The sequence below is a fragment of the Botryllus schlosseri genome, chromosome 13 (assembly GCF_051294905.1).
Source record: "Botryllus schlosseri isolate E-star chromosome 13, Bs_hap1, whole genome shotgun sequence".
Classification (NCBI taxonomy): domain Eukaryota; kingdom Metazoa; phylum Chordata; class Ascidiacea; order Stolidobranchia; family Styelidae; genus Botryllus; species Botryllus schlosseri.
The window spans coordinates 6,806,607-6,829,205 of NC_137248.1; the positions used below are offsets into that span (position 1 = coordinate 6,806,607).

Genomic DNA, 22,599 nt, shown 5'->3' on the forward strand with positions numbered 1-22,599 from the left:
TGCCGACTTGTAGCACGCCCCACTTCTAGGCTTTGTGTAAGACACCGCTTACGCGGTTGAGATGGTGAGGAGGAGCCTATATAGATAAACCTCCAACAATTCTGGAGTCAACCTCAGTCGGACTCGAACCCGCAACCAATTGGTGTTGCAGCTGTGGATTACGCTATCTTGCCACTCATCCCAGGGTCTTTGATATTCTATTAGTTCGCTTCTATACTGGGCCTTGACTGGACTAAAATTCTACGCCTTGTTGTATAGTAAGAACGACGATGCGTGTAGTGTACTGTACTGTACGTAGATTTATGTATATTTCAACGCAAAGATTAGATCGTTTCATTGATGCTGTTTCCAAATATTAGCGAATAGTGATCGAAGCATAAATAGTGTCTACTTGTAAAAGAGAATGGAACAGATCACTCTACTGATATACACGTAAGTCATAGAGTTCATGAATGATACGGCAGTGCGATTTCAGTTATTTCAAGGCGTCCCGGATTTTAGTCGCCACCGCAGACGATTCCAAGTCCCAAATGGATCCGAGAAAGCGGGGACAATCTTCATCGCCATCGCACGATAACTTTCTCGTATTTTCCATGTATTGTTTGCGGGCATCCGCGCCCATTTGCGTTGTACGCGTTGCGGTGGCTGATAATATAGTGGCTTTGGTCCGTAACCGTTTTGTCACCCGTCGCAAGAGAGAATCTAAAATTTGCGGAATTGATAGCTAGAAACTAGTGATAACCGGAACGCAGTGAATAAATACCTCTCGGAAGCGATGCGGTCGGCACGTCGCTAATGATAGCGACTACAATATTGGGAATGTTCTTCCGATCGCCAAATCTCTCTGACATGATTGGAGTATACGAACACTGCATCGCCCAATCAAGCCAGAAGTCCCCGCACAAGTACGGCATTTCGGCTATCTGTAATCGTAATCGATGTGTTTCGAAAATGGTAAATATGTTTGAAATGGGAGAGGTTTCGACCCCCAAAACCCATCCCATGGCTACACGCCACTATTAGCAGTGACGGTTCGGGGAGCTAGCAATGGCTGCTAGAACATCACAAAACAGGACACGGGTGTCACGAATCAAGCCAAACGACGACAGGTGTTTTCGAGTTGATCGGCAACTAATTTCTTTAGATGTGCAACTAGAACTTAAACTACACACTTATCAAAATCCACAACTAGAACTAGACCTATGCGCAACAAACCAGTATAGCTAGTTGACCGTCAACTAACTATATAGGTCTAGTTTGTACAAGTACGCCTACGCCGGGTATATTGGTACGGATTTACTCGACAAGACGTACGTATTCCTTGAGAAATTCGTGTGTTTCGTTGTATCGTTTTTCCACGTACAAATTGGCCCTTGTCCTTCCGTTGCATAAACCGCTGATTAGCTGAATACCGACTCTCGTCCCGTTGTTCGATATCCCTTGCCATGCGTTTGAAAAACTGAATGAAATGTTACGCCGCTGTTGGTGATAGAGAGTACAGACGCAACTGGATGTTAGCATTCAGAGGCGGTCAAAGTAGTAAGCGTTTCTACACATGTAGAAATGCCGTGAATTTCTACTCAATTAGGCCTACAAGTCGCACACTTTAGCCGTTAATCAGAGGTGGCCACTTTTAAATTGCGGAACGCATCTTCGCGACTAATGATATACGATGCTATACAAAGAGGAAGAATCTTCGAAAATATTGTTCAAAATAATAATACAAAAATATGTATTGAGTTAACGTGGTACGGGGTTATTTCACGCGGTTCTTATGACTATTTCACTCTTATAGGCAAGGTTGCCATATTTCTGAGATTTGTCCTTATTTTGACTTGCTTATAAGTGATCCAAAACTATTTTCTACTTTTTAAATTCAAAAGTGTAAAACTAATAATTTTGTCTAAAATGTTGAAGTAGTCTAAAACAAAACCACTTGAATAACTACTGCAAGTAGCCACAACCTACTTGAGTACCCCGAATAAGTAGAAGTATACTTCATTATCGACCACCTCTTCTCGACATGACATCACGAGTGTGCTTTAGGCTTTTTACACGGTATTTGATGCATAAAACGTAATCTGGACCGCGTACCCAAAAGGTTCCCCCACTCAAAGCCCCTATATCCCTTACTCGGTCAGAAATTTCTTTATCCTGGCGTAGGTAGGTGCGCTAGTATTTGGAAGCTGATGCGCCCGGAGCGGCGGGGACAATCCGGTTTCGTCTACGATGGAGTCGCAGTCATCGACGTGCGTTGAAGAGTCCACGAGGAACAGTACGTCCAACTTGGGATACAGACCACCGCCATCTTCTGAACCTTAAGAGTCATGACCGATCATTTCAATGCAGATTTGTAATTGGGCAATCAGGTATATACAATTATACATACTGTATTCACAAGACACATCGGTGAGCAGTACAGCTCTCTGTGATGTTCAGCGAATAGAAAACATGGATATCTAGAACTATGATTGAAGCATATCATTTCAACTCAAGTTGTTCATTGATTGATAAATTGACAACTCGGTATATTTATTTACTTCATAGTTAATTCCCTTGATAATTCGCTTAATATTGTTTTTCATTCTGCTTGTGTCACAACTTCTTAGGTCACAGTTCGGCCTGTAGCCATTTTGAATGCCATCTATACATATGTCGTATTAAAGTTTGGTGCAGTTTTCCTTGCATCTCCATCTAGTACGATGCAGTTTGCAGTATCGTATTTCCATGACATGACAACTTGCATATTTATTTGTAAATTGACAACTTGCTATATTTGTTTACCTTCCTATTTTATTCCTTTGTAAATATGAGCATTACCGCTATCCGTTCTGTTGATGTTCCAGCTTCTTTCCGGCTGTTCGGCCATTTTACTTTGTTACCAACTTATTCTTGACAGAAGAAACTGTTTCAAACTTATTATAGCATAAATTTCATGCTCTATATATCAATGCATTTTAATACATATAATGCGCGGTATTGCCTATAAGGATGGTATAGCTGCAAAATGTTGTATTTGTTTGTTGTGGTTGTATTTTCATTATATAACCATAGCATTTATGAAGGCTATGATCAAACTGCCACTCTTTCAAAATTCCTATGCTCGATACAGTTGACTGCAGGCGAAACAATACAAATAGACATTTTGTGACGTCATAACTGGAGATAATTGAAATTAGGTCGTGACCTCTTACATCACGAAACCTACCAAATGAAACAGGCCAAAAGTTTTACTCGTTCAAAGTTAGCAGTTATCTGTCGACAGGCTTTGTTCTTCGAGCATGGATATTTTGCGCAAGCGCGGTGCCAGCCGTGAGTTATTCGACGCTAGTCCCACTGCCGAGAACGCAATAACCATACAACCAAAGTTAGAGGTTGAAGTTATCGAAGACGACAGATGTGGATTCACCATTAATCCGCTCTGGTACGAGCCGACGCCGACATTGAAATCTCCAAAGAAAAAGCGAAGAGCGACTCCCCCGAGCTCCACTAAAAAGAAGCGGCCTTATCGCAGAAGCGCCGTGTACGGCAACCCGCACGGCGGCGGCGTGCTGCCGGAAAATCTGGCCGAATTTATCCTCGAAGACGAGCAAGATTACCAAGTCATACCGGAACGGGAGTACGAGGCTTGTTTGGCTCTGCTGATGAGCACCATGTGCCGCAAAACTCAAGTAACTAAAGTGTGCAAGCTGCTAGGCGTGAGCCCGCGCGCTCCGATCGTGAAAAGGAAATATACTAAAAAGAATACCAAGAGCACGCCTGGCACTAACGTTAACTCTTTACAGTCAACCCCAAGTGGTAAGGACGCGTCTGCTGACAACTCATTTTTATCAGACGATTCGACAGCGGTTTAGGCAATAATTTTACGGTTTTATGTATACCAACTTTTAAATGAAATGTAATTCGGATTGAAAATCATTAGCCTTACGCTTGCATGCCGTTATTTCCTCGCAGGGCTGCGATTCTTGATGGCAAGACTCGGGCATAGCGTCGGTCGATTGCCCGCTGAGACAGATCCTTCTCCTCAGTTTAGTGGCGCCGTCTCCGCATGTCTTGTCGCAAGGGGTGGTTCTCCAAGCGGACCATCCCTGCGTACAAGTATAAGTCTATGTCATAGTTGGACAACCAAAAAATTATCGCTTGTTCCAAATTCGAATTAAAGTAACACAGTTTTTCTGAAATTAGATTAGAATTACTGAAATCGTACAAACTAATGAGCAATTAGAATTACGAGTTCCGAATTAAAATTAAGTACAAAAAATCAAGTTCAGTTCATATCAAATAAGAGTTCCCTCTCATAAGTAGAGCTATGGGCAAAAACGAGCACCACTCATTGTGACGTCGTAATAAAATGGATGACGTGGACAGTTCGTACGGCCTTTTTATGCGACCAAAAAGAAAATAATACCAGTACTACATAGCTTACGAAATTTTGGCATTTCAACGACCGTACCTATCGCATTGGGTTTTGTGTCAATGCCGCTGGAGTTCAGGTTGGTCGCGTCTTCAGAGAAATGATATTTCACTAAAGTATACTTAGCATTGTAGTCTATGTTTTGTATGCTATGATACGACCATTTGAGGTTTCAAGGCTCACACGTGGGGAATGAGAGCGTAGAAACCTTTCACAAATTAGATTACCGCCATTTTGGTCTGATTACATAGTCAGTTGCAATTATCTAGTTCAGTGGTCGGCAACCGCTGGCCCTCGAAAAAAATGTCACTTTCGCAAATTATGTGAAAGTTCAAAATTAAAGCGGTTATACGATCACTGATAAAAAATTTAAATTTGGATTTTAATAAAATAGTATTTACGGTGAGCACAACTATAATAAATAAACAAAGAATCGGTCACCGTAAATACTATTTTATTCAAATCCAAATTTTTTCGATGGCAATAACCTCGCTTCCACTGGTTGGAAATGAACCAAATTTGGTGAGCATCGTTTCTATAGACAGCCTAACACTTTCATGGGGTGAACAGAAAATTTTCAAATTTTTTACTATTTATTTTTATATAATAAATAGAAACTTTCTTCTCCTGTAGCAAAGCGGTTACTGGTTGGAATTGAACCAAATTTTGTGTGTAGGCTTAAATTAGGTAACCTAACAATTTTATCAAGTAGCCAGTACGATTTGAGAAAAAAAGTCATTTTTGAAGAGCCCTATTGAGCATTCGCACTCTCATTCTCGTGCGGACTTGCTCCTGAGCCTCAGACGGCATGGTTGCATCACAATACCAACCTCCGTTACAATGGAACATTCAACTCAGCCTTGAGCATTGAGAGGTGATCAATGTTTTCACGGGAAAATGCTCGCGTACCACCTGGAAGACCTTCGCGTACCACTAGTGGTACGCGTACCACAGGTTGGGAACCACTGTAGTAGAGAATGGAAAAAGACATTGCCATCAACAATCACAAAATATGACGTCACCAGCATGAACTCTCGAATACGAGAGCGTTCGATGTATAGGCCCTACTATATTTAGATGGTCTTTTTGTTGGCGCGGCCTTGGCTGGTGTATCTTGACAAAAGTCGACCCCAAGGCACACAAATGAAAGTGTTAACGGCCCCTCCCAACGACACGAAATCTGTCTTCTCGATAATTTTTCGCACAAGCGGGATTATCCAACCACCAAAGGCTGTGCCAAGAAAAAGAGTTCGTGAACCAATCTAAAAATAATACATTGAACGCTCTCGTAATCGAAATTTCGTGTTGGTGGCGTGATATTTTGGTGATACGATTGTTAATATACGATGTTCTTTTCCAGTTCTCTACTAGTTGCTGATGATTATCCCTGACGAGTGCCAGCCGAAAATATTCGGGTTCGTTTCAATATGAATATACCATTCAATTGTATATTGAAGTTCTGTACCCCCAAAAAAGCTCTTCAAATATTGAATTGGGTTAAAATATGCTATGGAAATCAAATTTTATATAATAATTTGCGTAAGAAATGAATTTGAGACTTGGATTTTACGCGTGGTTTGGTTTGTTGTTTATTCAATCGTACCAACCCTGGCGGGAACCTCTTGACGCGAAATGAGACATAGACGTTCGTTTGAAGACCGGTCCGTGAAAAAATTAACATTTTGAAACCGGTTCGCCGAGCAAAAAAAGGTTCCCGAACCCTGACCTATAGTTGTCAAAGTCTGGAATGTAAGAGCCATAATATTCGACTTACAGTGCAGTATTCCCGGTTACACTCTCTGGAACTGAACCCGCCTTCGACACACAGCTGTTCAGGCACGCCGGGTAGGCATTGCCTCACTCTGTTTTGTATCCCAGGCGCACAAGGCGAAGAACACGGCGTCCATTCACCCCACTGTGCCCATATGTTACCGCTCGCCTCGGTGGGCTCAGGAGATTTGGTGGTAGCCATCGTAGACATGGTGGTAGCGATCGTAGACGTGGTGGTGGATACGGTGGTGGTCGTTGTAGTTGTTGTAGATGTAGTCGTGGGTACCGGGCACGGTTTTGTGGCGTTGCACAAATCGGAGATCAGGTAGCAGGTTGATGCGGCTGTGTGAGAAATCGAGTGTTAGCCTAAACTGGGATAACGGGTCTCATCCCGTAATTGTATCGGATCGTTATCGTGAAATACACAAACACACCGTACACATGCTGTCGAAGTTACTTCGCATGCAAAGTACATTAGGGGAAGCTGGGTTAAATAAGTGTAAATTCGAGTTATTTCAGATATGGATAGGGTTTCTGTAGTCAAACAAGCAGACGTATTATTGAATGTTCACAATCTGACTATAGATAACTAACCTACGTAGGTTAGTTATCTATAGGGCGGTTTTTTTTTGACATGTCAAAATTTGTCAAAATTTTGTCAAAATTGTAGCGTTAGGTCAAAATTTGTCAAAATTGTTCATAAAGTCAAAAAATTTTTGACGTCTTTATTTCGTTTGTATTGTATCGTAGATTTTGCACTGTCGGTGAACGTATCATTTGATATTTTAAAGCTTGTAGCCTACTTTATAGGCCTACTGTTGTAAACGGCTAATTGTCTGCTCATACTGAATCATCAACGGTCAAATAAAACAAATAGGTGGACATGGTATTATGGTCAACGTACCGCAATATCCTAACTGGGGCATCATTCTTATATTGAGAAGCGCATGATGAAAAATTGTAATAGACAACATTGTCAGAATGAAGCAACATGGTGTGTCACCAGTAGTGTATGCACAACTTGAGTGTTGTCAGCCTACAACTGCTGCTGTTGAACGTCCTTGGCAAGTAAGGACATGCACTTTTTACCCAAGAATATAGGAAAGTATCTCTCGTTGTACTACAATTTTTTTTAAATTATTTCCACCATAATACGTATTGCAACCACTGGAATTCTTCATAGGGCCAGATTTCGTTAAAATATTGTTTTTTGTATGTACAAAGTTGCCTGTTTCTATGCCAAAAACGTTTTTTCAGGTCAAACTACTTCGTTGGGACAGCCAGTTACAACCGGAAATGTAGATAACTGGTACAATTTTGACATTATTTGGGAAAACACCTAATTTGCATACGTTAGGTCAAAATTTGGTCAAAATTCAGTTTTTTTAGGTCAAAAAAAGTCAAAATTTTGATTTTTTAGGTCAAAATTTTCTTTTTTTTAGGTAAAAAAAAAACCGCCCTAGTTATCTATAATCTGACAGACACTGTATTGTTTTAACACGATTGGTCTCAAACACCAGAGGGCAGTGTTGAGATTAAGCCATTTCGAGTCATCGCAATCTGTTCATTCACATTTTATATATACTATGTAAAAATTTTTTCGGAGTGTCGATATTCAACTCCGAACTTTGATCGTTAGTTAATATAATATATTGCTGTGCTATGTACACTGTGCTTTTTTCATTACACGTTGGGTAAATACTAGCGGGCGACAAGCTCCAATTCTTTCTGTTGAATGATTGAATAAACATCCTTGAATCAGCAACAGTAACTGAAGAATTATTACGTTATCAACGACGCGGTCACTTCTCACAGACACCTTTAACGTGCTTTACAAAACACCAGAGATTTGATGACTTGAAAATTGCCGCAAAAATTTGACATCGATTCGGTTCATATTTCTCATAAGACGAGTCACGTGAAGTCAATTTCGGAAGTGACTCGAGTCAAGTCCAGTCATTACAGGACCCATTCCTACAATACTGTACCCACGATCTAAGCCCCTGGAGAGCACAACCATTATTAGTATTGTAAAAAGTAGTTGTGGCGCTTATCTCCCATAAGGGACTGGTGCGCCACGGTCTGTAACTAGTCTAACTAGCTTCTGTCATAAGTTACTCTGGAACACTATTTAGTAGGGATGGAGTGAACCTGTGAAAGGTTCAGGTTCGTGTGAACGCGAACCTTTTTGAAAGGTTCTGGGTGAACGCGAACGTGAACCTCATGACGTCACGTGACGTCATTTTGCTAATTCCAGCCTTACATCTCAGAGAAGTGATAGCCTATATTAATGTACAGTACAGTACAGTAAACGACACCTGGCGACGACTTGGGCTACATAATGCCACAATGCTGAAGTACATATTGACATTTTAAACGTCGCCAAATGTATGAACTGGGCCAATCAAATGATATAATAATCCCACAAAATCACTTTCTTCCGTCGCTTTGCCGACAATTTCGACGAAGACTGCAAGGGAATAAAAGCTTACGCCAGAACGGGCAATGTAGTCGGCGTCTGAGAATTGCTCTATTTATATTGAGCGAAGTGTAAAGCGGGTTTCCATACTTGCTACCGATATTACCCCATTAACAAGTTATACGCAATACCGCAATCGCATGGATAATGGTTCTTATGATACAATAAACATATGAAGTACAGATTGACCCCTACACCTGCCAGATTTTTTACATGAGACAACGATATCAATTTCATTGATTGGCTGAATAACCATCATTCGCTGACTACCTACATGTAGTGTATTTCGCTCTTGGTGTTGTGTGATAGCGGGTGAAGCTCACATCAGAGAGTCACTAAATATTCACCAACCGAAAGCTGGATATTTCGAGCAAACTTTTGTAACAAAACAAGTAATTTTTTTTAAGATTGTCAAGGGGCATGGTCGTTAAGTGTTGATTTTTTTTTATGCTGCCAGCGCTATGTATAGAGTGGCCTGCAGTTAAATGCAATAAATTTCAACCAAAGATGTTATAATGAAGTGAAAATTGTAATATATGAAAAAGGTTCACAGTCCAGAACCTACCAGGGCTCGTTTGCGAACGTGAACCTCTAAATTTCCGAGGCTCACACACAGAACGCGAACGTGAACCTCTCGTTCACACCATCCCTACTATTTAGCTTTTGCTAGGGGAGATGTAGTACCGATGGATCAAAAATTGCAAAATGATCTCTGGCCCTCAAATATTCAGCCGAGAATAGCAGATCTTTTGCTGGCTCAACACTTTGATCCAAGCTCTACCTATCGCGGACATTTACATGAATATCCGCCTTTTCAAAAAATATTTATGAACACGACCATGAGACCTATGAGATATACGCTCAAAAACTCGAATTTTTCATTTTGTTATGGCTGGTTTGTTAGTGTGAAAGGTGATATAGAGAAATGTATACGTCGATCTAAATTTACTTTACAACCCCCAAAACATAAATCATCTGTCACAGACCCCCTAGGTTTTTTGCACGTGAGGAAAGATTCTGCCAGCATGCTATTGTAAACAAATTCGCGTACTGTAATCATGGGATTATAACAGAGAATTTTTCGAGTATTTTCGGTTCCACTGTCTCATCGGAACCACATCTCCCCTATACGGGTCGAAATTAATGGAAACTATCACACCATATCATAAGCTCGGCAACCGTAGTTAATAGCTCAGGCAGGACTTTAAGAGGTTGTGTACACTCCTACAGGTGACGACTGTGTACATAGGCCTTGCGGCCCCTCGTCGTCATCCTGGTCCGTACCGGATTTTCGCTGGTGTGACAAATATATGATTGATTGTTGTTGTTTGTGATATTCATGGCGTTTGTCGACTACTATATGGTCATTTACAACAGGTCAATTTTCTTTATTTATATATCGTAACTGCCGACTTGTAGCACGGCCCATCTCTAGGCTTTAATAAGTCACCATAGTTACACGTGTGAGATGGCGAGAAGGAGCCTATAAAATAAACCTCAAACCCTTTTAGGTTAGAATTCTGGAGTCGACCTCGGTCGGACTTGAGAATTTCTACTCAAGTGTTGGAGGTATATCTAAGAGGTTATAGGTCGTGAATGAAATGTTACGATTGTGACAGGATTTGATGAGAAGGCGAGCACAACCAGTACCAGGTCTCAAGTGGGTAGGGATGCGGTAGGGAGGGTATATGCGGCATAAATCTTCAGTGAAATCATGATGCGCATCACACTGCAGTGATCATTGATCCACTTTGGCAATTCCACCCACATTTGAAGCAATCAGACAATCTCTCTCATTTACAATCCATCACGCATCACGTAAAGACATAATGCGACCTTTTGCAGGCTATAGATTAGACTGCATTCACGCGCAAAAAGTACCTATTTTCGTTTCGGTTCCTTCGCATCTCCTCCGCTTCAGCACAACGCCCGGAGGCTCGTTCGGTCCCCGGTTGCAGGTGACAGAGCATCCGGTACTTTTCCACTGCGTCCACATGGGACACAGATCTGTGTTGCATGAGCTTTCGTCAAACATAGAACCCGGATCGGCGCGATCACATTCCTTCGGATCCAATTCCTCTCCGCTGGCTCTGCATTGTGAGTTGTGACATGAATTATTTCTGATTATAGCACGTGTTCACTCGCAGTAAATAGTATAAAACAACAAATTGGAAGAAGTAGAAACAGGTCCTGTTACGACGCGTATAGGGTCATCAAAGTTTAAAAATGGATAGTAGGCTATCTGCTTCTGTACGACTATATATATATGTAAATTAATACGGGTAGTTCATGCTAGATTAAATACTTCCGTAGATTATACAGACCAATAACAAGAAGGGAACGGCATAGGATGTATACCCGGGTCATATGTTGTTGCCGCTAGAATATTTCAACATTAATATCTAAGTGTAGGACCTATATCTAGACTGCTGCTCGCCATATCAAGCGAACAAGCGATGCCTAGAAGGGGGTCGTGCTACAAGACGTTTCATTGTCCTGAAAGTTTATTTTCTCCTCTCCAATATTTTTCTGTTTTGTAATTTCGCCATGTAAATGATGTATTCGGCAAATTCTATTTCGTACCCAATTTCGCAAATAATACCGATAATGTGCACTGTGACCAGGGTAGTCTAAGTAGCCATCGTTAGTACTCGGTTAGATGTAGAAGTAGAAGGCAAAACCTACTTGAGTACTTCCAAAAAGTAGTCGAAATGACTTTATGACCACCTCTAATTGTGACATACCGAACTGAAAGCACTCGAAATCATTCACAACAAGTCGAGGACTTACATATCCTTACACACCCTCGATCGAATTCGCAAACCGGGTGAGCAGGTCGACGAACACACGGACCAAGCCTCCCAATTTTCCCACTGAGCCAATACTTCCACTCTCGGCGTCTCCGTTGTCGTGGTAGACCGAGTGGTCACTATAGGCGCAGCTGTAGTGGTGGTGGTGGTGGTTGTTTCGGGAGTTGTTGAAGTTGTGGTGATGACTTCTACTGTGCTAGAGGATGCGATGCAGGGGTCGGTGTTGCATTGAGCGGCGTCGATGGCATCGTTACCGCAAAACGATGCGGACGTCGCTTCGGTTCCATTTCTGTGAAATAATTTCTGAAATACTATGTCCGATAACCAATCAGCAAACATGCTTCGGTGTCAGCATTCCACGGCGATGACCGTACTAAATTTCTTGACCCTGAATATTCAGACGTTAGTTCTCGGAGACTGAATTTCCACATTAAAGGTAAACGGATTCTGCAATTTACTGAATCGGAATCCATTCCATCACAAGAGTCTCGTTAAAATCCCACTCACGATCACTTTAGGCATCTTGTAAATCAGTGGTTCTTAACCTTTTTCATGTCGTTACCCCCAGGAAGAAAATGACGGGATGCAATTACCCCTTTTCAAAAATATGACAAATATGACGTCATAATGTACACTGAGATCTACACTGTTGAAATATCAAGTCAATGCGAATACCGATGCTGTTTTCGTGTTATCCACTAGTGGTCAAATCTAGGCAAAAGAGACGATAATAATAGACAGCATCTCTCATGTAATATGTAATTGTCAATCACAAACTCATTTCGTTTTTATAGGTATACCATTGCAGAAAATCATCCTTCACAGCAATAAGTTGAAGGAAATTCAATCAGAAGGTTCAATGCCATTATGACAAAGATTGGTTATTCATTTTTGAAGGCGAACCCAAAATGTTCCGAAATCTTCTCCTCGTTTCTTCGAAGGCTTTTTGATGATTTCAGACTTAATTTTACCGACTAGACTAGACCATCACTACACTTTTCAATCCTAACAACTATATTTCTACCATATTGCTACTGCATTATAGGTGTAAAGCAAAACTTAGACGCCCCTTGTTCTTTTTCAATTTTTCAGCATGCGCAACACTATTTGATCCGCACTACTGCAAAATAAATTGGACTTACCTAGCACTATACTAAACTACATTCGGACCTGTTATTCATAATCCCTAATGGTTACTATAATATCACAGCAGGCATGGTGTGTTCAGTGAAACGAAATATATACAAGCTCGCAAAAACATATGTTAGCCTACATTCATGCGTACGTTTGAAAATAATTCAGTGCGGCGTTTATAAGTATAAAGATTTGAATTACCCCCCAGAAATTGGTAAATTACCCCTTTGGGGGTAATTACCCCCAGGTTAAGAACCACTGTTGTAAATGGTGATTCAGTCCGATTATGCCAAAAATCAATAATCGTGGAACGATCCCATGATTAATTGATCATATTCGGCAAAGATGTCGACCACAGTTTTGGTATAACTATGCTCAGCGCAATTGAACATCTGACGACAGTGTCCGACCGCGAATATATATAAACCGTCATTCGATTTCCATACAAGCATTCACATTTTGAATTCCCATGTTAATCAGGGCCCGAGGGGCGGCCAACCTTTTAGGCCAAAGGGCCACATGTGGTTGACGAATGATTGCGCGTACCGTGACTCGACGAAAGTGATGATTAAAAAATCTCAACAGTAAGCTTTTTTGCGGTGACCGTGAACTGGACGAAAGTGCTGACCTTTTTTTAGTAGCCGGCACGTCATGCCATGGAAATTTCAGGGAATGAAAGCTCACCATAAATATGCTTGCCATATTTTGGAAATCTAAAAAGAGGACACTTTTTCAGAAATTTGAGACTTGCAAAACCGGAGAAGAATTCTCAAAAATCGCTGAATTTTTCCCACTTTGTGATTGGTTGACTAAAAAAAAAAGGTCAACTTTCCGCTACCGTTTTTCTCTCCACATTGCTAGGTGGTTGACTAAAAAAAAGGTCAATTTTTCGCTCAGAGCTCAAGTCACCGTTTTTCACTCCGAAATACCCGCCGGAGCGTCACTTCTGTGCTAATTTACGGCATATCACTCGCATTTTGCTCTAAATGTGACCTAAATTTTCAAAAAAGAGGACAAAATCTCAAAAAAGAGGACGAAAGGGCGTCCTCCGAGGACACTTTCAAAAAAGTCAAAAAAGAGGACAAATCCTCTTAAAAGAGGACGTATGGTAACCCTAACCATAAATTAACTAAGCGAAGAATTTGATAACATAATAAGATAACTCATTTCGAAAATATGCGTGCGGGTCACTCAAAACCGTCTCGCGGGTTGGCCACCCCTGATCTGAATGATTGTTAGGTAGGCCTATCACTAAATACGCAATGCATGTCCATTGACCAATATTCGTCGTCCATTGTTGCGAAATTTCTCATCCATCAATTCTCGACGGCATTCAGTTATATATTATTATTATTCTTCATTCACAGTAAGAAACTGGTCAATACACACATAATCCGGGGAGCAACCTGCACCCAAAGGAAAATGGCGAGATTGGAGTAATTTTTTTAAAATTTCAGTAATGCAGTCAAATTGTTATTACTATATTATTATTAATATTGACATTTTTAAAGTGGTGCTTCTCGTTTTTTACAGGCTATGTGCACCACGACACTAATTTTTGTAATGTTCATATTTCTTTGTCTGTGGTGATCTTGGGGACGAATTCTTCAACCTTTCTCTCAGTCAATCATCAATTCATCATGCTCTCTCGCACCCATACGTCCCCGTCGTGGTCTTTGCTGCAGACTTGTAGCACAGCTCACTTTCAATCTGGGCTTTTCAATGCACTGCAACTGCAGTGAGGTCGGCGATGAGGAGCCCAGAGAAACCTCCGACACATAGAAGTCGGTCCGAATCGGGATTCGAACCACTGCCATTGGTGTCGTGACGCTGGTGCTTAACCAACTGCGCCACTCGCTTCCCCAGCTCAGTTATACAAGAACCTTATAGAAATCTCCTATGTTTATAGAGCTTCTTGGAGGTACAGAACTTCAATATACAATTAAATAGTATATTCATATTGAAATGAACCCGAATATTTTCGGCTGACACTCGTCAGGGGTAATCGTCAGCAACTAGTAGAGAATTGGAAAGAACATTGTATATCAACAATCGTATCACAAAATATGACGTCACCAGCATGAAAGAGAGAGCGTTCAATGTACTATTTTTAGGTGGTACACGAACTCCTTTTGTTGACAGAGTTTTGGTTGGTGTATTTTGATAAAAGTTGATTCTAAGGCACACAAGGCCGCTCACAATTCCATTTGTGTGCCTTGGAATCAACTTTTATCAAAATACACCAACCAAAACTCTGTCAACAAAAGGAGTTCGTGTACCACCTAAAAATAGTACATTGAACGCTCTCTCTTTCATGCTGGTGACGTCATATTTTGTGATACGATTGTTGATATACAATGTTCTTTCCAATTCTCTACTAGTTGCTGACGATTACCCCTGACGAGTGTCAGCCGAAAATATTCGGGTTCATTTCAATATGAATATACTATTTAATCCTATGTTTATGTGTATTTGTGTAACCTACATTTACTTTCTGAACTTCCCAAATCAATGTACAGAAATATCTTGATCACACTTTTGTATATGCGACACTAAAATTCGCATCGTGAACTGACATACGATCAATGTGATTTGTGTCGCGACAATGCTCAACGTACAAATGTCGTAGATCTAGGGTAATTCTCCATACTGATGCCTCGATATGCCTTTCTTGCGCATACAATTATACATACACTTACCCCAACGTGCAAATCCTAGCCCGCACACGAAAACCACCTCCACAGTCCTTAGAGCACGTCGTCCAAGCCGCCCAAGGTTGCCAGGATGGTGTTAGGTCGTTAACGGCATTACTATCACCAGGATCAGTCGATATTGGAGTGATAGTGACTCCGGACACAGCAGTAGCCCCAAAAGCCGGCGTGGTCGTTTTGAATTCGTCCAAATCCACCGTCGTCGCTACCGATGATGCGGAAGTTACCTCGCTACCGCCTCTACCGCTCCCTCGTACTGTCGATGTAGAAGTTCGCGATACCGGAGTATTCGTAACCGTAGGATTCGGTGATAAATTCGCCGAGGAAGTGAGTTGCGAACCGCCTGCTGTAGGCCTACGCGACTGCGGTGTCCAGCTGATCGAAAATATAGAACCTTCCGTGCTAGAGGGTGTTTGAAACGGTGCCGCGGTAGGGTTTGGTATCGACACAGTGAATATCCAGGTAGGGCCTGTCGTGGTTACCGTTTGCCTTTCGCGAGGGGGACGGACAGTCGTTCTAAAATTAGCCTTGTCTGTGACCGGGCAAGGTGATAGCACACACGGTTCGCGGCGACGGCTACAACTTCTGATTATAGTAGCGTCCGCGCCTCTTTTAAGCGAGTCTTTGCACTCTCTAGTTGCGAGGCGAGTGGCGAAAGAGCCGCAAGTCACTGGGCAGCCCGTCGGAGAGATCCACCTCGTCCACGACGAGCAAAGATTTACGTTACATGGCTCGGTTTCGAAGGAAGACACGCCGTTGACTATACTGCATCGGTCGACAGCGACTGTAGTCCCGCCCAGCTTGCATTGACGAGTTCTGGCGCGTCTCCCTGGTCCGCACGCGTTGCTGCAAATTTGCCACGGCTCCCATTGAGACCACGCTACAGAAGGTGGGCGGAAGACCGGGCGAACGGGGGCGGGACACGGGGAAAAAGTGCACTGGGCTGTGACTGAGTGACAGCTGCTTGGCCCAAGACTGCCAAATCCCAGACATCTCCTAAATGGAAATAGACGGCGTTAAATGTGTGGCGTTGCACTCGTTTATCTAAATAGATGAGTGAGTTGCTTACACGTAGGCTAGTTATGTTTAAACAACACGAGCATTATATTTATATTAGAGGTATCATTTTATTCAGTCCGTTTCGCTGATAGTTTATGCCTACGAGAGTTATTGCTGTGAAGTATAGAGTATACTTGTTTGGAATTATACCAAAGTGAAAGCGTAGCATTGCTTTGGCGTTCTAAATCATGACTTCGGCCGTGCCAGTGACGAAGATGGATTATAATTATGGCGGTCGATCTTTGCATGTCATGCAATGGAAAAACAATACAAAGAGCTTTCGAGAATGACGCGGCATAGGACAGTGACATGAATTTGGACAGTTTCAATATTTAACACTATCGGGCCTTGTTTTTATGGTAACTGTAACGGTTACTGCCTGATTTTTGCTCAGGACTCGAACCCTATACCAAAAAGTGTGGCATCAAGTATAAATCTTTAAAAGCTGATGGAACTGTGATACAAACACACTTCAATCAATCTGTAACTGACTTTGAGAACTTCTGCTTCCTTCCTTCGCCAAAGCCTGGATATACATTATTGTTCTCTTCACTTCTACTTTTATTGTGTGTAAGGATTGCGAACCAAGTAATTGGGATTCAAATTGGCCGGTCTAGGGAACTTCAAACTATTGCCAGGACCAGACCAGCGTATTGGTATTACGTATACGTAATACGGTCGCCATACGTAATAGTTTTACGATATTTTGTATCCGGAATGGAGGGCACTTTTTACAAATCCTAAAAGTCAGATTACCGGAAAAACTGCTGGTTTCAAAATTAGTAGTAAAAATCTTGTGATGACTGAAAAAGTAATTTTTCCGGCTCGACTCCCGAATTACCCACTGATGTGGTATACGTGTTGACTAAAACAAAAAGGCAATTTTCCAGTCTTGTAATTCCGAATGACCCGCTCGAACGTCCGCATTACAGATTTCACGTCATTTATAGCGTCTTTTAGTTCAGCCTGTCAAAGCTGGGTGTCAAAGCTATACGGATTTCAAAAAAGTGAGACATTTCGGCGACCTTGGAGGACATTTCCGATTTCCTGAAAAAGGATGACATATGTAACCCTATTATGGAAATTTCTCGTTAATGTTTCTATGGTCAGTTAATAAAAAACATACGGGAAATGATATTTACGGGAATGGCGTTTTCAAATTTACTGGTCTCCGCAACGAAATATACTGCTGCGAGGACCAGTCCAGTAATTTGGCGGATTTTTTTTAACAGTGTGGTCTTCATTGATGGTAAAGTAGCATCCTTCATGATAAATGGCTTTTGCGTATATACTGCATGCATGATGTCACCGAAAAGCGTCTGCCTAAATGTTCGTCTTTCGGAACTTGAAAGTAATAAATAATTCATGCATGACTGGCCATTAGGAGTTTTTGGCAACATCTTACAGCCGCATGTTGAACAGAAGACACCAATGAGGCAACAATCTTTTCTGACACATATGTAGCCTACCTGGTGGAGGTGTAAGTTCCTGATCCGCAAGTTACGGAGCATTGTGAATTCGTCCATAACGCCCACTGGGAGCAAAGTTCCACGTTGCATATGCTAGTTTCCGTCAGATCAATTCCTCGCAGATTGCACGCCGAACTATCTGATAAACGGAGGATTTTTTTTGCCGAAGTATGTATTTTACCTGTATCCGAACTACGTAGGAACTCACCAGGAAGCAAACACGATCTCGTTCTTGTCATAGTTCCGGTAGAGCACAGCGATGAGCAACCCGACCATTGTCCCCACTCTGTCGTAACTGGCTGTTGTCCGCCTCCCAATGATATAGCTGCAGAGCGTGTTGGACGAAATGCAAATTTTTATTTACTCTATATTCGAATTAAGTTACGACCGTCGCATTTTTGTCAGTCACGCGATTAGAATCCAAAGGTGTTCAGTAAGGACGGCCAAATAGTAGTATCAACGTTAGTTTTTCCTATTTTAGACTACCTATAGGAAGTGCACTCCAGAGTTTTTAGACTATACTGCTAGTTCTACAGTACATCTTATCAAAACTACATACTTTTTACAATTTGGATTTTGAAAATAAGACAGCAGCTTAGGATATACGTCTCCACCACTTCACTATCGCCTTACTACCGCAAGCATCGAATTTTGCGAGTTGACGAACTATATCGCTTCGAAGTATCAAAAGTTATACACAAATATTTCTCCAATAGTTTGCCTCATGTGTTTGATGACTTTTTCGTACCTGCTAAAAATGTCCACTCCCAATACACGAGATCCTCATCTAAGGGAAATATCTACTTGCCCCCACCCAATAATAATAAACCCAATAGTAAATCTGCTTGAATAGCAACCTAGCTAAGAGATCTATCGACTACTCACGACCTATCATCTGGAATGCATTACCACAAGATATCCGCGAATTGCCTTACAATAGATTCAAAAAAGACCTACTTAATCACCTCTTGTTGTTATACTAACACTGTTGCCCCACCTCGCCCAGACATTGCTTCATTGATCATTTGCTACCATCGTTTACTTTTTCTTTAATTTCCCTTTCAACCCAACATTTTTACAGCCAGGCTGTATAGAGCAGTGGTTCTCAACCTGGGGGGCACGCCCCCCTTGGGGGCGTGAAAGCATCTGAAGGGGGCGCGAAGAAGCGGTCAACTGAACAATATTTTCGCGTTCATCGCGATTTACCTCCAATTCACGCGTGTTTCTCTATATATAGACCGATTTTCATATTTTTGAATTCTCTCATCAACATTGATAACCTTCGATGTCATCAAACAATCTGTTGGGGTTGCTAGCATCCCGGTTGGATTTTGTGATATGACGATAAGGGGGGCGCGAAAATTTCCACTATCATAAAGGGGGACGTGTCTAAAAGAAGGTTGAGAACCATTGGTATAGAGTCAAGTGTACCTGTTTGATGCTGGTGTGATCAGACTAGTTGACCTTCACGGTCATATCGATCATTCCTATCTGATACCAAATACTGTGCATGCATATTTTCTGTACCACCATCATTGCCGTCTGTTTTTTTTTATGTATTTTGATTGGATGAAAATAAAGACTCTATCTCTCTCTCTCACTTCTATGAGAGACATTGTCATAAGAGCCGCTTGAAATATAACTCCTTGTATCAGGGTAACTGAATCTATTTCTAAATATTCTACCTATGTACGTACGTACATACTACAGAGTGTCAATAGTCATTTTGCGTTGGTCGCGAGATAAATCTTGCAACTTTGAAAACAGCCACCTCTGATCGCAAAATTTATACTTTTTAATACTCGAGTACTTTTGAAATCTTTCACTTGCTACCTCCAATTGAAGTACATGTCTTGAAAATTTCTACGTTTGTAATTGTGCAGAAATTTATGGCGTTACTTCTGTTTCTACTTGAGTAGCTACGCTGACTACTCACCTATGCGCATAATGAATAGAGACTACATTACTTTGCATTAAGATGCACTTCCACAATTTCTAAATTTTCAGATTTGACATAACAGTCACTCATCACAACCTATAATCACCTCGGAAACAGTAAGGAGACATCTGCGGATTATAACAGCATCCATTTCGCACACAGTTCTGCCTGTCCGCCCCATATATGCATGACTGAAGGGGCGTGGCAGCGACGCAAGTGTCCGGAACGCCTCCTATCGGAGCAGAGGGTGGGTTTTGATTTTGACATTGGCTCACTATGTATGGAAAAAAGGTAATGAAATGATGGATGGAATTCCGACTCCGGAAGCGGCATTATATACTCACAGTCTTTGCTGTAGCATCGAGGACCTATGGATAATATCGAAGGGTTGTAGCAGCACCCAGCTCTTTCGCATGCGACTTGGCCCCTTGCGAATGGCGACGCCCTGCAAAATTGTCGATTCCACACATTCGTCTGACAACCACATCCTGGAATATTATATTGAGATGTTAAGCGACGTTCGGCTCATCTTGTAAGTGTGTGCGGCACCACATTTTTACACTTTCGAAATTTGTAACGCAAAAACTCCTATAAAAGGCCGAGGCATCATAAAATATTCCCTTACAGGTTTGTCACATTAACATGGGGTGGGGTGGGTACCGTACACAGGGGTCAATCATCAAATCTCTGCAAATGTTGGAGGTGGTCCCCATTACTTCGTTTTCATGTATCTTATTCATTATGCGATTAGCTGAAAATAATCTTTACAGATAGGCGTACTTTGATGTCTATACCTAATCTACAGTGAATAAAGTTTATAGCGCCAAATGACGTGACCTTTATATAGATAAGGGCCTCCTGGAAGGGTCGACCGCCCTCCCCAATGATAGGGTCACCACTGATCACCTATATACCTAACGCATGGCATTTTTATACGATAATAATCAGTTACCACGCTAGAACTTGACCGTGACTTCTCGAATCCGAATATAGAGTTCAGGCTGAAACGATTAGAGTTGGATGACAGCGCGAACACAACCCCATTCGTGAGTTGACCAGCACGTGTGGTTCAAATGACATAAATTTTTCGATGATATCGATACTATTACAGTTGATGTTTTATGATATCTTAAATTGTGCGTAATTGTAATGACGACTTACAATTTACCACATTCCGTCACTAATCGTCAAGATTTGACGCTCGTTAAATGCCAATTGTGTTGTATGCGGCAGTCTTATTTATAGATGTCTGATTCAAGGATCAAACATTGCCCGCTAAAGATTTCCAGACATATGCATGTGCAATATATGGGGATCAGCATGTTAAAGGCGTATTAAAGACACGCTGCTGAGTGAGTAAGCATTTATACTTGAGTCATATCAGTGACTATAGTGCGACCACTAGAGATCAGTGATACACCAAAGATTTTCATAAATAACACATCATCCATAATTCGATCAGTTTTTGCGGTGGTTCACGTCACAAAAACTATTTAGGTAACAACAGCGACAAAAATTTGCGTCTTGGAATTAAAATGTCCGTTTCCAAATTAGCGACCTGAGATCAGACGTTATTGGTCGCGTTATTCATCCACTTGAACCGCCTTTTCGCGATTAGAGTTATTACACGAATTTAATCGCTAATTAAGGACGTAACCAATCATTCCTATTATCACCTCTTACCTGATTGTGATCTGATGCTCGGTACGAATGCTAAAAGACCGACGAAGAAAACAAAGTATGACATCGTAGTACTGGAACTATATAGTTACATCTATCTGTGCAGAGAATGCGTTTTACAAGCATTGTTGAGGTGAACTAGGTTGTCAACTTCAAATAGTGAGGAAGGCGAGGAGTGACATTCACTCACTGTTCTGACTCTGACATGATACTACGCCGGTACATTGCCTCGTCAAAGCTCGGTCCGCGATAAAACAAAAAAGCATGTTCAAGATACCAACGGCCTCAATCTTTGAAAAATTTGACTTAAACATTCAACTTCTCGCCCATGATCAGATACGATGCGACCAATACAATTGGGATCAATCGAGTATTAATTATTATTATTATTATTAGATAGAAAGTATTGCCACTGAGAGTCATATTGTCAACGAGAATCATAGCTTTGATACTTCGTTCCCGCCGTCGTAGCATTGAAACATCTGATTGTCGCGTCACAGCATCCCAAACACTTACCACAAAGCTACACACATTAGTAGTCACAGCATTCCTGTGAATTAGTGATCGACTCGTAGTATTTTGACAGAGGGCAATGAAATCTAGGTACGGTCCAAAAACATGAAATTTCTTTAACGTGGAACGCAACTGGCGTCATTTTCTTTGCGGTCGCATAAACGTGCATGTCGTACGCATTTGAACTCCCATATAATCCACAGTTATGACGTGCTGATAACTAACACGCGAATCACAATCGAATCACGCAGGTACTCAATGCTGCCCGGCCCTAGTTGACAATTAAATTTCGACGTCACCGCAAAGCTACATATAGGACTACAGTCAAATTTCTGCACGTATAGTCGAATTGGAGTAGGCCTACATCGAATTGCGTATGTTGTGACAGGACCTCGGGTCTCGCAAATCATAGGTCTCTGATTCGGTCCCCGCTGACTCTCTCTTTCCAAAACCCAAACGGTGGCGAGCAAAACGCGTGGGAGGTCCCAAGACCAGTTAAATTGTGGCGGCGTAACACTTCGTTGTCTGAATCGCAGTACTAAGTACCGATCCGCTGGGACAATCGCACACACGAAAAACGCTCTTTCTTTAAATACATGTTTTTGAATGTAACATACTTCT

General features: G+C 41.6%; 2 protein-coding genes across 2 annotated transcripts; one reads left to right on the forward strand and one right to left on the reverse strand.

Moving 5' to 3' along the window:
• Positions 1-281: 281 nt before the first annotated feature.
• LOC145453771 (uncharacterized) lies at positions 282-21,615 on the reverse strand. Its single transcript, XM_080331763.1, has 14 exons — positions 21,469-21,615; positions 20,130-20,273; positions 19,892-20,059; positions 18,055-18,171; positions 17,847-17,985; positions 15,307-16,314; positions 11,454-11,762; positions 10,545-10,753; positions 6,189-6,526; positions 3,929-4,088; positions 2,134-2,317; positions 1,315-1,459; positions 764-923; positions 282-702 (listed from the first exon to the last, which is right to left on the reverse strand). The coding sequence occupies exons 1-14, from the start codon at positions 21,530-21,532 to the stop codon at positions 476-478; spliced, it is 3,372 nt and encodes a 1,123-aa protein (XP_080187889.1). The 5' UTR covers positions 21,533-21,615; the 3' UTR covers positions 282-475.
• On the forward strand, positions 3,188-3,927 carry LOC145453772 (uncharacterized). Its single transcript, XM_080331764.1, has one exon. The coding sequence runs from the start codon at positions 3,282-3,284 to the stop codon at positions 3,852-3,854; it is 573 nt and encodes a 190-aa protein (XP_080187890.1). The 5' UTR covers positions 3,188-3,281; the 3' UTR covers positions 3,855-3,927.
• Positions 21,616-22,599: the final 984 nt, after the last annotated feature.